The sequence below is a fragment of the Dasypus novemcinctus genome, chromosome X (assembly GCF_030445035.2).
Source record: "Dasypus novemcinctus isolate mDasNov1 chromosome X, mDasNov1.1.hap2, whole genome shotgun sequence".
In the NCBI taxonomy this organism is placed as follows: domain Eukaryota; kingdom Metazoa; phylum Chordata; class Mammalia; order Cingulata; family Dasypodidae; genus Dasypus; species Dasypus novemcinctus.
The window spans coordinates 182,723,699-182,738,003 of NC_080704.1; the positions used below are offsets into that span (position 1 = coordinate 182,723,699).

The 14,305-nt window shown below is 51.7% G+C and overlaps 1 protein-coding gene across 7 annotated transcripts in view; it reads right to left on the reverse strand.

Annotated features, from left to right (window-relative positions):
- ZNF185 (zinc finger protein 185 with LIM domain) overlaps nt 1-14,305 on the reverse strand; it is a 56,774-nt gene that overhangs the window by 13,175 nt on the left and 29,294 nt on the right. For all 7 annotated transcript variants that reach the window (XM_058292237.2, XM_071213153.1, XM_071213152.1 and 4 more), the window contains 2 exons: nt 11,556-11,759; nt 2,986-3,189 (listed from right to left, as the gene is read on the reverse strand). In XM_058292237.2, coding sequence (XP_058148220.1) covers nt 2,986-3,189; nt 11,556-11,759 — 408 coding nt within the window. The remainder of the gene's footprint in view (nt 1-2,985; nt 3,190-11,555; nt 11,760-14,305) is intronic.

The window sequence follows — 14,305 nt, forward strand, 5'->3', positions numbered from 1 at the left end:
ACAAGGCTGAGTGAGGGGCAGAGTGCCAAATGAATTCAGAGGTCACCAAGGAAGAAACTCAGCTGCTCCTCATCCTCAGAGTATCTGCCCCAGACAGAGGCAGGCAGGTGGGGTGCTCTGGCTGTGGGTCCTGTCTCCCAGCTAGCCCACAGGCCTTCACCAGCCAGGCCTTCAGGGGTAGCTCCTCCTGCCTACCCCTGGGCGACCACCCCCCACGCCAAAAGCTACTGCAGCTGCCCTCCGCAGTTCAAGGTGCTCTGTCAGCCACTGGCCTCCTTTTGTACTCCAATTCACACTGCCCCACTGCCGATGGCCTCAGGCTGGCACCACGGGTGCACACCACGTGAGAGTCTGCCCTGGGCTGATTCAGGCTTCTCCCCCGCATGCTCCCTCCCAGCCTCACTCCATCGGTGGCTCCTTCATTTGGCCCGGGCCCTGGGCTATTGCCCCTGTGACAGTCTGAAGTTCTTCTATGAATCCTAGAAATTCATGATCTTGGAACTAATCCATTCCTGTGAATGTGAGGCCCTTTGATTCCATTAGATTCAGTGAAGAAAACTTTTGCATTGATTGCTTTTAATTAGTTCACTTTAGGGCCTTTAATTGGACCACATCAGCGAGGCCTGACCCAGGCTGGGTCTCCAGCCTCTTCCTGGAGTCTTATACAAATTGAGAAGTGAAAGCAGAAACACACACACAAAGGAAGCCACCATTTTGACCCTGCCATTGAGAGAGAGGATCACCTGCAGTCTTAGACAAAGAAGCACTGAGAGGTCCCGGAGGTCGGAGGCCGCAGGCTGGAAGAGCAGAGCACAGAGACACAGAAAGAGGCCCCTGAGGGGCTAAGTCCACAGAGCAGCTCAAAGCTGAAGAGATGGGCACTGACATGTGCTTGATTGCCCATAGCTGAGCATGGGGAGAAAATGGCCTGGAGAAGGCAGAGACCCAGACAGAGAGCTGCCATTTTGCCTTGCCACACAGCAGGAGCCCAGGATCTGACCAGCAGCTGACCTATGTTGAGAAAGCATCTCTGCTGAGGCCTAGATGTGGACATTTTCACAGTCTTGGAACTGTAAAATTTTGCTCACTAAATTCCCTTTACCATTTCTGGTATTTTGCATCAACATTCTTTGCCAACTAAAACAACCTCCCATGCTGGAGAATCCAGTGGCCAAGCCCCCGACTGGTTTATGGGTGGGATGGGGGAAGAACAACCATGATCTAGCACCTGCCTAGCTCTCTGACTTCATCTTTTAATGCTTTAACACTACATCACATGGAGTCAAAGCTTTAACCATACTGAATGGCCCACAGCTCCACCGCACGTGCCAAGCTCTTGCATGCCTTTGCAGACAACACTGCCTCCTCCTCTGGGAAGTCCTTCCTGAGTGCCTGCCCTCCCACCCTGGGCTGCCTGAGGTACCCTGTCTCAGTGCACCCACTCACCCTGTGCGTCTTCCTTTATCACCCTGTGACATAGGAATGCGCCATGGAGACTAGAGGAAGTGGACTGACTGATGGTGGGGAGAGATGGACTGGTGAGGGGGGAGGAAAACTGATGGGGGAGGTTCCACAGGAACCTGGAAAGGCAGGTGGAGTAGAGGACTGAATACAAAGCCAAAGAGTGAGAAGGAGATAGAAGAGGAAAGAAACAGAGCCTCTTCTACAGGGACAATAGATGAGAGTCTGGCACCCTGCGATTCATGCCCCTGATTAGAGAATAGGCAAGAATGGACAGCAGAGACGAGAGAAAAGGTAAAAACAAAACCAAAAAACCACAGGCCCCCCGACTGGAACGTGAACAAATGGGAGCCCCCAGCGCACCCATCCCTCGTAGGAGAGCCAGATGAGTGCCAGCACACACAGCCTGGGGGGGGGGCAGAGCCGGCACCTCCTCAGCAGGCAGTAAAGGCCCCGGTTACCATTCTTGCACCTGGGTGTGTGTCCACTGTGGGCTGTGTGCCCTAAGGGCCGGCCCTCAGCCAGCTCACTCCCTGTGTACAGGCCATATCCACAACTGGCTCAGGGAGGTCCTTGCCACACACTGTCTCCAGGCCATGGCCCGTGGCCCTTGGTTATTCCCCAACTCACTGCTGCTTCGGGAAAGGTCTCTGGGGAGCAGAGGAGCCTCTGGACAGGCAAGCTCGCCCTCCTCCCTCATTAACTGTGGCTCCAGGAGGCAACAAGGGCCTCTGGCTTGGGACAGAGATGGGGACCAACAGGCTACCAAAGCTGATTTCCAGAAGTTATCTGGACTGTCATGTTGGGAGATCAAAGCTTAAGAATAAAACAGATCAGAAAACACCCATTTTGCTGAGTTCCTCAGCCACGTGGGACTAGTATAATCTTCCCCTCTATGGATTGTGGGCGGTAGGCGGGGGGTGGGGCTGGGGAGGGTTGACCACAGAGCTAGAATACTAATGGGTAAAGGCAAGGTGAGGCAGAGTTGAGAGAAAAGGTAAAAACAAAACCGAAAAACCATGGGCCCCCCAACTGGAACATGAACAATCGCTGTACAATCTGAGGACACCACTGGACAAGAGGGCTGATGCCCAAATGCCACCTCTGTGTGGCCATGGCACTACCCAGGGGAGGTAGTGGTAGAAGATGAACTCATCCAACTAGCAGCCTTTATCTCTGGTGGCAGGTCCCATCCACTCCATCTGAATGGGACCATCAATGACAAAGGAAGCCCCTATATCCCTCTGCTCACCTAGGCCTTCCTGAGCCAATGGCTACTGGAAAACATGGTTTTCCATGTGCTTCCTCTAGGTCAAGGCTGGTCTAACAGACGCTGTGGCTCCAAGCTGAAAGCTGTGGAAACCTACTCCTGGGGTACTGTTTCCAGTCTGCTTGCCTCTAGCTCCTAGCCACTCACACCTGCAGAGGGTAATGGGCATGGCTAGGGTTGGGGCTTATCCAAAGCCCCTGGCAAAAACCATGCTCCAGCAGATGGGAGCCACCCCAGCATAGCTCACACCTTACCTGCTGGGGCTGCTCTCCAGTTCCAGGAGTGGCTCAGGGTCTGGTCCTCCAGGGCTGCTTGGCCCCTCTGGGGCGCTGGCGTCCACAGGTGGCCGACTGGGCACAGCTGGGTATCCTGGGCCACGTCTGGGGGCCGCGGGCCTCTCCGGCCAGGCCTGCCCAGTCTTGGGGACCACCTTTTCCTCTTCGTAAGCAGAGAAGGTGCTGAGAAAAGATGAGCACCATCAGGGAGCCTGCGGCACCGCATCACCTCTCCTGGGCGCAGTAGGCTCCTCTCCCCCAGGATGAGGCAGAGAAGAGCCAGGTGCAGCCCCCAGCCCACTGGCAGGAGGCCCGGCCGCCCCTCCCGAGCCCACCAGCCCCCTGGTCCTTTCTCGCTGAGGAGAGCGGCCTGCAGGTGCACCTGGTAACTTCAGGGTGGTTTCAAAAGCAGCCTTCTCCTGGAAACACACTGCCATCCTCCTCCCACATTCCCGCCTTTCCCCCAAGCCTTCCCGGCCCCCAGCCCATGTGCCCAGCCTAAGGATGCTCAGGCCATTCCACCTGCTCCCCAACCTAGGTCGCGCTAGGGCGGGGTGCGGGCAGCCGCGGGGGGTGGGGGGGGTGCCCGGTGGGGGTGCTGGCGTCACGCTCACTAAATTGTCAAAGGAAGCGGCAACCTCACAAAGCAGGGCAGGGCCCTGGGAACGAAAACGTGTGCATGGCCAGGCCAATCTGTGATCCTCGGTCGCCATCTCCAGCTGGCGCAGGGGAAGCCCCGCCTCCGCCCCTGGCGATCCGGGCATCCTTGTCGCTCAGCGGCCCGGGCGGCACGTGCAGGCACATGATTGTGGCTGCATGATTATGGCTGCTTTGTTCTTCACAGCTACGACCTCCTTATCTTTATTGCTAAGTAGTCACAACTCTCATTTCGAGACAATAGCATTTTCATCCCCTTTCTAAAGATAAAAAGCCAGAGTGAGGGTCGCTTGCTGCTAATAAATGGCCATCAGAATCTAATTCCCCCGTGCCTACACCTGATCACGTGACAGCCTCGCCACCTCCCCCTCATCTCCAGGTGTGGGGATGGAGATGGTGTGAGATGGGCTCGTCACTTACACATCCCATTTAGAGAGAACAAAAAGCCTTTCTCAACCTCAGTTCCATTCCAGGCACCATTCTCATCCTTCTCCCTCCAACAGGCAAATTTTGAAAGAGCCGTCTGCACTCATAACTCTGTCCTTTCCTTCTCACCGTCAACATGTCACTAGCACCGTTTGTGATTTTCGAACTCATGCCCTGAAGGATCTCCCTTTTCCCCCATCTGTCTGCCACGGATATGTGGTCCTACAGTGCCGCTCCCACACCCAAATCCGACCTCACTACAATACCTGGTCTCTACCCAGTACAACCAGACGAGTCGACTGATCCCACGCTTGAATATGGATGTTCTGACAATGTCAAAATGCCATAAGGTTTACAAATGCTTACTCTCCATTTCTGTATTTCTCACGGTTCAACAGAGTACCCGGTCTACTGGAATGTGGCAATCACTCTGTGGATAACTCTCCTCTAGACACCTTGCAGCTAAATCTAGTTAACCGGAATAGCTGGCCACTCCCTCTCCTTGAACCTCCTTTCTTTTTTCTTCCAGGGCCGTACACTCTGGGGGTTGGCCTCCTACCTCTCTGGCCCCTCCTCATTCATCTCCTTGATGAGCTCCTCTTGTTCTGCTCTTTGTTTTTTTTAAGATTTATTTCTCCCCCCCACCCCCACCCCACTGTCTGCTTTCTGTGTTCATTCGCTGTGAGTTCTTATATTCTCATTAAGCAGCTCCTGGAACCAATCCTGGGACCTTCCAGAGTGGGAGAGAGAAAACCATTCTCTTGCACCACCTCAGCTCCCTGATCTGTTACATCTCTTATTCTCTCTCCTCTGTGTCTCTTTTTGTTGTGTCATCTTGCTGTGCCAGCTTTCCGTGTAGGCCAGCACTCTTGCTCCTGCACAGGGCAGCACTCCTGTGCGGGGAATATTCTGCACAGGCCAGCACTCCACACAGGCCAACACTCTGCATGGGCCAGCTTATCACACAAGCCAGCTTGCCTTCAACAGGAGGCCCTGGGCATCAAACCCTGGACCTCCTATATGGTAGGTGGGAGCCCAACTACTTGAGCCACATCTGCTTTCCTGCTCTATCTATTAACATGGGTGCTTTTCTAGGGTTCCAACATCTAATTCTCACTTTACACACCCTGAACAATCTTACCCATTCCAAAGCTTCAGGTATATTCTACGCCATTGCTTTTCTTATAGATATTTTTTTTAAGATTTATTTATTTATTTCTCTCCCCTCCCGCCCCCACCCCGGTTGTCTGTTCTCTGTGTCTATTTGCTGCGTCTTTTTTGTCCACTTCTGTTGTTGTCAGCGGCATGGGAATCTGTTTCTTTTTGTTGCATCATCTTGTTGTGTCAGTTCTCCGTGTGCGCAGCACCATTCCTGGGCAGGCTGCACTTTCTTTCGCGCTGGGCAGCTCCCCTTATGGGGTGCACTCCTTGTGCGTGGGGCTCCCCTACACGGGGGACACCCCTGCGTGGCACAGCACTCCTTGCGCGCATCAGCACTGCGCATGGGACAGCTCCACACGGCTCAAAGGCCCAGGGTTTGAACCGTGGACCTCCCATGTGGTAGACGGATGCCTTAACCACTGGGCCAAGTCCGCTGCTGCCATTGCTTTTCAACTGGAGATTCACATCATTTGCATATGAAATGTTACTATACAGATACTTAGGACTTTCTCTTCACTGGAAATGAGATTTGATACAGCTCTTAAATGTCATGGTCATAGGGAAGTGGATTTGGCCCAAAGGATGGGGCATCCGCCTACCACGTGGGTGGTCCAAGGTTCAAACCCAGAGCCTCCTGACCCATGTGATGAGCTGGCCCACGTACAGAGCTGATGTGTACAAGGAGTGCCATGCCACACAGGGATGTCCCCTGTGTAGGGGGGCCCCACGTGCAAGGAGTGTGCCTCGTAAGGAGAGTCGCCCAGCGTGAAAAAAGTGCAGCCTGCCCAGGAATGGCGCCACACACACGGAGAGCTGACACAGCAAGATGACATAACAAAGAGAGACACAGATTCCAGATGCTGCTAACAAGAATACAAGTGGACACAGAACACACAGCAAATGAACACAGAAAGCAGACAACTGCGGAGGTGGGGGGAGGGAAGGGAAGGAAAGAGAAATAAATTTTTAAAAATAAATAAATAAGTTTTTTAAAAAATAAATAAATGTCATGGTTATAAATATGTTCTTGCTATATCATATGCATTTTCTCTTGCCGGCTAGAGGTTTCTCTTTAAAATGGCCACTGCCAGTAGTGTTGCTAAACTTTTGTTAGAACAAATATTCCCCACATGGAGAGTTCTACTGGCTCTTTCAATTGACTGAGGAGCCTATTTTACCAGTAAAGTCATCCAAGAAATCCAATGAGTTGTTTCTTTATCTGCCAAATTACATTTTCCTTATCATCCCCTATCATCTGAAACCATAGAACTAATGGACTCTGAAAGGTAAAACTTGGGAAAGTGCCCAAAGAACTCAATCCTGCATGGCCTCACAGGGTTTTATCCTTAGCCCTGATTGCCCTCTGGTCCTACTCTGCTGGATCACACCAAGTGTCCCCATGTAATCATTGGCTGACTCAGGAAAATTCCCTCTTCTGCTTGGATTCTTTAAGATTCTAACCTAGTTGATTCAGACATTCTAACGTCCTACAAGGGACATATTATATATGCCCATACTTGTCAACAAAATATTGAGGCTGCTTTTCCTCCAGTATTGGCGACATGGCACTCTGGAAGTGACATCTCTGGAAAACTCATCTTGAACTCCACTGCAAGAGCCCTTAGATCACCCTCATTATCACTGCCAAACTCTAGGGGGTCCACCCCTGGATCATGCCTCTCATCTAAAAAGGTACAAAAGCTACTTTGACTGGAAATCCACCCCAACTGGGGACCTTACACTGAGGCTCTCTCAAGATCCCTCTGAGGTCAATGGTCCCATGAAGTAGAAAGCTTCCCCAAGGAACGCAGACCAAGCAGGTGACAACAGGAGGTGGAGTGTCTGCCCAAGATGCTGGAAAAACATCCCCTAGAATCCCCTTGCTGACTACCCAGTCTCACGATATTTTGTTGCCCTTCTTTGCTGTATCTTCTTTCTCTGCCCCCTCCAGTGAAACTTTCAATATCCAAAGGACTCCCCTCATTGCAACCACAGCTTTCATTAATAAGCTTTATTTTGTATTATCTCCTCTCCCCCCCCCCCCCTTCCTCCTCACCCAAGCTGTTCCCCTGCTAATAATCTCCCCATGCCTGCAAGGACTCCAAAATCTCTGGCATTTCTTCACTCGACTCTTAGCACAATCTCAGAACCATACTTTCAATTGCTGGTCCTCTTTCCTTTAGAGGTCCCCAGTTCTCCCCAAATTCCCATACGGATCTCAGATTTAAGGACATCCTTTGTGATAACACTCAGGAGCCCTTTAGCTCTTCTCTCAAAACTTCAAGAAGGGCAATCTATGCTTCCACCATACCGAGGGCCCTTTCAGGGGCCTAAGTATTTGCAATGACACCCACTTTGGCACCAATAAAAATACTTCCACAATTACCATGGGTGGCAAAGGGCATATTCTTTGTTTTGTTATATGCATCTAAGAGACCCAGATGATTCTAAACATACTCTTTAACCTGATACGCTTAGGACCACCTGTCCTGTAAACAACAGCCTGATGACTTTCCTCTTCCCAATTGGATGGGACCACATTGCTTTCAAAAGGGTTCATGTACCCGTGTGGAGCTGGCCCATGTGCAGTGCTGATGCGCACAAGGAGTGCCCTGCCACGCAGGGGTGGCCCCCGCATAGGGGAGCCCCATGCGCAAGGAGTAAGCTCCGTAAAGGAGAGCTGCCCAGCGCGAAAGAAAGTGCAGCCTGCCCTGGAATGGTGCCACACACACGGAGAGCTGACACAACAAGATGACACAACAAAAAGAAACACAGATTCCCATGCCGCTAACAACAGAAGCGGACAAAGAAGACGCAGCAAATAGACACAGAGAACAGACAACCGGGGGGGGGGGTTGGGGGCAAAGGGAGAGAAATAAATAAATCTTTAAAAAAAAAAGGGTTCATGTAAATGCCAAGATGCATATCCATGGGACAGTTATTTCCATGAACCCTGGAAAGCCCTTATGGAGACTTATTTTATTTGTTCAACCACGGCTCCTGGTATCTGCCTCCTAATTGGACTGGATCCTGTTATCTAGCTCATCTTTTTAGCCCCTACCAAATCTTTAACCCCCTTCACTACTCTATTACCTCTGATCTAAGGTTTCCAGGTATTAGGCAATCCAAAAGTTCTATAAAAATGTGTTACAGCTACAAGCTTAGGTGCAGAATCTCAGCCCTGGAAGGAGGCAGTGACTTTCCTTCCTCACCAGGTTCTCAAGAAGCCTTAGACCAAGAGACTAAGAGGCTGGGGGTCAACCTCAAAGACTTGACTGCAGCTGTGCAGGCCACTCAGGAAGTATGCCAGAACTCCTACATTTTCCATGCTTGGCTCTGGGCATATGGGTTCAGGACTGGGGATGATCTTAACAAGATCACCAACACCGTTGCCAGAGAACTCCAGGAACTCCAGAAAGCGATCCTCTGCAATCATCTGGCATCACACATGGTTGGCAGCCTCTTCCACACACTCCAGGTACTTGAACTGACAGCTCCCACACCTCTAGCCCCACATGAGATCTTAGCTAAATTCTAGACCTGTTTCCTCCATTTCCGACTGCACGTAATCACTGGGTTCTCAACAGGCACTGCACATTCCACGTGGCCTGAATGCCCTTATCATATCTCCCCACAGCCTCCCCAAATGCTCCCATCTGGCTGGTTGCTGACATGGTTAAGGGGCCATCACTGTCCACCCCATCCCTCGACCCCACAGCCCAGGGAGCAGGCTAGGCTACTATGCCTTTTCTTTGCCACTACCTTTAAGCAAGTCTGCAAGACTTGAGTGCCTTGCCAGGCCTTGTGGACTGTCCCCTGGCCTGAGCAAATACTTTTCTGACAGCTCTGTGCCTCCAGTCTTGCTGTACACCTGCAGCTGTAGGGAGCCTCCCACAACTCAAGTCTATCCACAAGCACTCTCCTGTACAGAGGCCAGCAGTGGGTCCCCAGGCCAGAGTGGAGCCGGGGATGGCCCCCACTCCTTAGTCCAGGAGCTGAGGAGCCTGCCCAGTCCCCCTCACCACCTCTCCCAAGTCACCAACCAACCCTTTCTCCACTGAGGCCACCGGCCTCCTCTGGCTGCCTGGGCCCCTCTGCTCCTGCAAGCCCCAGTAGCCTCCTCTACCCAGGATTCCTTCTATACCACATCCATTGAATAAAATCTTCCTCAGCCTTCCCAACGCAGCTCCAAGCTCACCCAATCTGTAATGGAAGTCTTTACTGACAACATCCCCTCTCCCCACACACATACTGCAGGAGACCTTGTCTGTGTAGGAAGCCATGTGACAAGGCAGGAAGTCCAAAGTTGTTCACCCAATACTTTTGGACTGGGCCTCTACAGGGTCTGGGGCCAACGACAGACAGAGAAGTCAAGGGTGGGTTAGATGTCCTTAAATAAGAACCCTGCTGTATCCCAGGGGACTGTGGCCCTACAGATGGCCTCCTATCTCATTATGGAAGATCCATGGCGTATAAAGGCCAAGGATCAGGAAGGTGGTATGAGCATTTTCATTTTATAGCCATGGGGACCACTTACCTGCCACAGCAGACTACCTGCCCAACTCTACCCTCTCTCTCCTTCTAGCACATTCTGTCTTGGGAATAAGCCATCTTCTTGGTCTGCAGAAGTGTTAAGAGCTTTCCTCTGCTCCCCCTGAAATGAGCTCACTGTGTTTTAGCTCTCTGTGGTCGCAACCATGAGCTGTGTGGGACACATGGTAGCGGGTGGCAAGCTAAGATGCCTTTACAATCTCACCCCATGGCATCGGGCCACCAGCAGACCCCACCCCGCACACACCCGCCCTCCAACACACTCCAGTCCCAGGCTGGATGCCACCCTCAATGCCTCCGCCACTCTCAATTGTGCTCTCACCTCCTTCATGCCCACTGACTCATATTCCCTTCCGCTCACTCTTGGTTTTCAAAAACTTTGATTTTGAAATAATTTCAAGCATACAGGACAGATGCAAAATAATGCAGACCCCACAGAGGAAGCACCAATATATCTCTAGACCCCCAGATACCCATTTCCACCAACTTCTAACATTTTGCCACAATTGCCTTATCATCTTACTATAAAAAAAAAAAACAACAAATCAAAATAGTTACTGTGGCTAAGAGATCTCAAATGGAGATCATTTTGGAGGTTACTCTTGGCAGATCTTGGCCAGATATCACAAACTGCCGAGGCATGCAAAGCCTCAAGCAACCACGTTGCTCAAGACTCAAAGGCCATACAGACACCAGAAACCAACCATGAGACAAAGAACTCAGTTCTCTAACCTGAAGGACAATTAGAGCACCCCAAGTATCCACTGCCCCCAAACAACTTATCTAATCTCTTCTTTTCCTTTAAAAACCCTTGCCTGATTTTCAGGACTTGGAATTTTCCTGAGTGGTACTGCAGGGACAGATGCTGGACATTGTGTATCCTGCCATGGCCTACTGGGTGACAGGGGGAGAGTGTAAACTACAATGTAAACCATTACCCATGTGGTGCAGCAGTGCTCCAAAATGTATTCACCAAATACAATGAATGTGCCACGATGATGAAAGAGGTTGTTGATGTGGGAGGAGTGGGGGGTATATGGGGACCTCATATTTTTCAATGTAACATTAAAAAATAATAATAAAGAGAGAAAAAAAATTTTTTAATGAAAGAAAATAAAAACCCTTGCTTGGAAGTGCCCAGATAGGACACGAAGTGGGTTGCTATTTGAATCTGGGCACCCCAAATTGTAATTCTAAGACCCCAAATAAAAGTGTTTGTTGCCTTGCAGCTTAGTTTATTTCTCAATCGACACTGTCTACCAATCACTACATCCCTCCATCTGTCCATTTATTTTCTAAGCACATTCTTCTGCTCATTCTTACCTTCTCTCTTTCTCTGCTGTGCCCTGTTACTCACTCTCTCTTTCCCTTTCTCACCCTCTGTCCTCTACCAGTGCCATTTTATACCCACAAACAGCCCATATCCTGCCTGGGACCCCGACACTCCAGCAGACAGCTCCTCCCTCCTGTTCTGTGTCAGCGCAGGGATTCTTACTCCTGGGGACAGACACCTGCTCCCAGCCCAGGCCCCCAGGCCAGCTCCTCATGCTACCAAGAAGCCACTCAACACCACTCCAGGCCCAAAGTCAGCACCATCACGCCACATGCCATGCATGAGCCCAAGCACCCAGGGTGCCATGTAGCAGCCTTGTCAGGGAAGGGGGTGGGGGGAGCAAGTCACACCTGGTCCAAGGCCCCTGTCAAAGACCAGGCTCGAGCAGGCATGAGTGACCCCAGTGCAGCTCACACCTTACCTGCTGGGGCTACTCTCCAGTTCCAGGAGCGGCTCAGGGTCAAGGCCTCTGTGACTGCTCAGCTCCTCTGGGGTGTGGGCATCTGCAGGTGGCTGACTGGATGCAGCTGGGTGTCCTGGGCCACCTTGGGGGGCCACGGGCCTCTCTGGCCAGGCCTTCCCGGCTTTGGGGGTCACCTTTTCCTCTTCGTAAGCAGAGAAGGCACTGAGGAAAGATGAGCACCATTAGGGAACCGTGGTACCCCCCCAGCTCCCGCCAGCACAGTGGGTTCGTCTCCCCCAGGGCAAGGCAGAGAGGAGCCAGGTGCTGCTCCCAGCCCACAAGCGAGTGATCTGGCCACCCCTCCTGAGGATCCCGGCCCTGCTCACCCCTTCTCCCTGACAAGGGCAGCCTCCAGCTGTGAAAGAGGAGGACTGAGCCTGCAATGACTTTGCCAGCCCTCCAGGAAAGAGAGGGTGTTGTCCCCTGCAAGCTCAGTGGTGGGCTGTCCATCCCTGCAGCAAGAGACCCCAGCCCCAGCTCCCCCCAGTGCTGGGACTCTTTGCTCATGGAAGTTAAGCCCTGCCTTCCAGCTGGGTGAGCAAGGGGAGCAGGGCCCTGAAGCAATGGCACTCTTCAGCCCCAGCTGGGCTGGCTGCCACCTCGAGCTGCACCTGGCAGAACTACAGGCAAGAGGATGTGACACTACCCCAGTGACTCTGGGGAAACATTCCATCGGTGCTAAGCCTCTCTAGGCTGCTTCCACCCTGACGGTCCATTGCAACCCATGCAGATACCAATGTGCCTGCTCCAAGAACACTGGCCCAATGCCCCGACACACCCAACCCACCTCTGCCAGTGACAGACACGCTGAGCCAAAGACAAACTTAGAAGACTGAGAGATCTTGTCTCCCAAATCTGGCGTCCCTGAGCTACACCTTCACTGTGGACTAAATCAGATGTCCTCAGTATAACATGGTAACAGAGGCAGTCCACACCCAGATGGTGAATAGAGCCAAGATTCTCTGCCAAGGCAACTTGGGGTCCATCACCACATAGGGACAAATGGATTTCAGGAGGGCTAACCATCTGGGCCATTAAAACAGCTCAGTAAAGCAGTCCCACAAAGCCTTGCTGAGCAATGTAACATCCCAGGGTGGCTTACCTCCCAGGTATCCTGTCCAGGTCCCTGAGTTAACTGCCCAGAAGTCAAATTAGAGATAAGCTAGATAATACCGGGGACGGCCATCAGTGATGGCTCCTCGTAATTTTGATTAGTTGGTGGAGTGGGTTGAATTGTGTTCCCCAAAAAGATCTGTCCAAGTCCTAACCCTCAGGACCTGAGGTGACCTCACTGGAAATAGGGTCTTTTTACATGCAAGGAAATTAATGATCTTGAGATGAGATCACTGGATTTAGGGTGATTTAGGGACATTTGAGGCACACAGGCAGCGAGAGATACACAGAGAAGACCTGTGAAGACAGTGGCAGAGATTAAAATGCTATGGCCACAAGTCAAGGAACTCCTGGAGCCACCAGAGGCTGGAAGAGGCAAGGAACGTGGCACCTCTGGAACCTCCAAAAGGACCATGGCCCTGCCGACACCTTGATTTTGGATGCCTGGCCTCCAGAACTGGGAGAATACATTTCTGTTGTTTGAAGCCACCCAGTTTGTGGTGATATGTCATGGCAGCCCTGGGAGACTAACAGTCGGTTCATCTGAAGCCCTTCCTTCAGGCTGTAACCAGATCAAAGCGTCAGTAGCCAGGGAGCAGATGTGGCTCAAGCAGTTGAGCACCTGCTTCCCACATGGGAGGCCCCCCGCGCCGTCCCCAGTGCCTCCTAAAAACAAAACAAAACCAAAAAAACAAACAAGCCAACCATAGAAAAAAAACAACTCAGGGAAGCCAATCTGGCTCAGTGGTTGAGTGCCGGCTTCCAACATAACAAGGTCCTGGTTCAATTCCCAGTCCCAGTACTTAAAACAAACAAGCAACAACAACAAAAAAACAACAACACGAAAGAGCCACTAGCCACCCACAGCCGTTGTCGACTCCTGACACAAGTGTGTCTTCTACACAGAAGAGAATGCCTCCCTTCCACTCACACCCTCCTTCCAGTAGACCCCTCCACTGGATGACAACTGTCAGCTGTGAGATGTGCCTAAAGGTCCCCTGCTCCTCCTGCAGACCTGAAAAGCCCAGCCTTGCAACATATCCAGAGAAAAACAGCATCTAGTTTAGAAGTAAAATCTAACAACAACAGATTAGGAGGAAGGGGACGAGCTACTGTGTCCTGCCGCAGGAAATCGGACCAATCAACCCGGTAAAGGAGAACAGAGACTAGCTCCCCTAGTGGGAACAGAGGATATTCCTCTGGTGCTCCTTGGCCTAAGTTGTGGCTTTTATAAAACCAGCATTTCACATTACTTTGTGCCATGAAATACCTTATATGCTTCATTATACAAACCCGTTTTATCCTCCCAAGACCATACGTGAGAAGCGCTATTATTACCACTTTTTACAGGTGAGAAAACTGAGGCACGGAGGAATTGAGTAATAAGGCCAAGACCACAAAGCTGAGACGTGAAACCCAGCGCCCAAGCCCCACTGTACTCTACTGCTTCTCCCTACCGTAAGCAGGGCCGAGTTAGAGTAGGCCAGAGGCCCTTAAGCTCGGGACAGACGGCACTGCTTTGGAGCCCAGGAAAAAGGGAACTCCACGGCGCTCCCGGACCTGGGCAGCCCCCGGTCCCCGACGCCCCCTCCCGG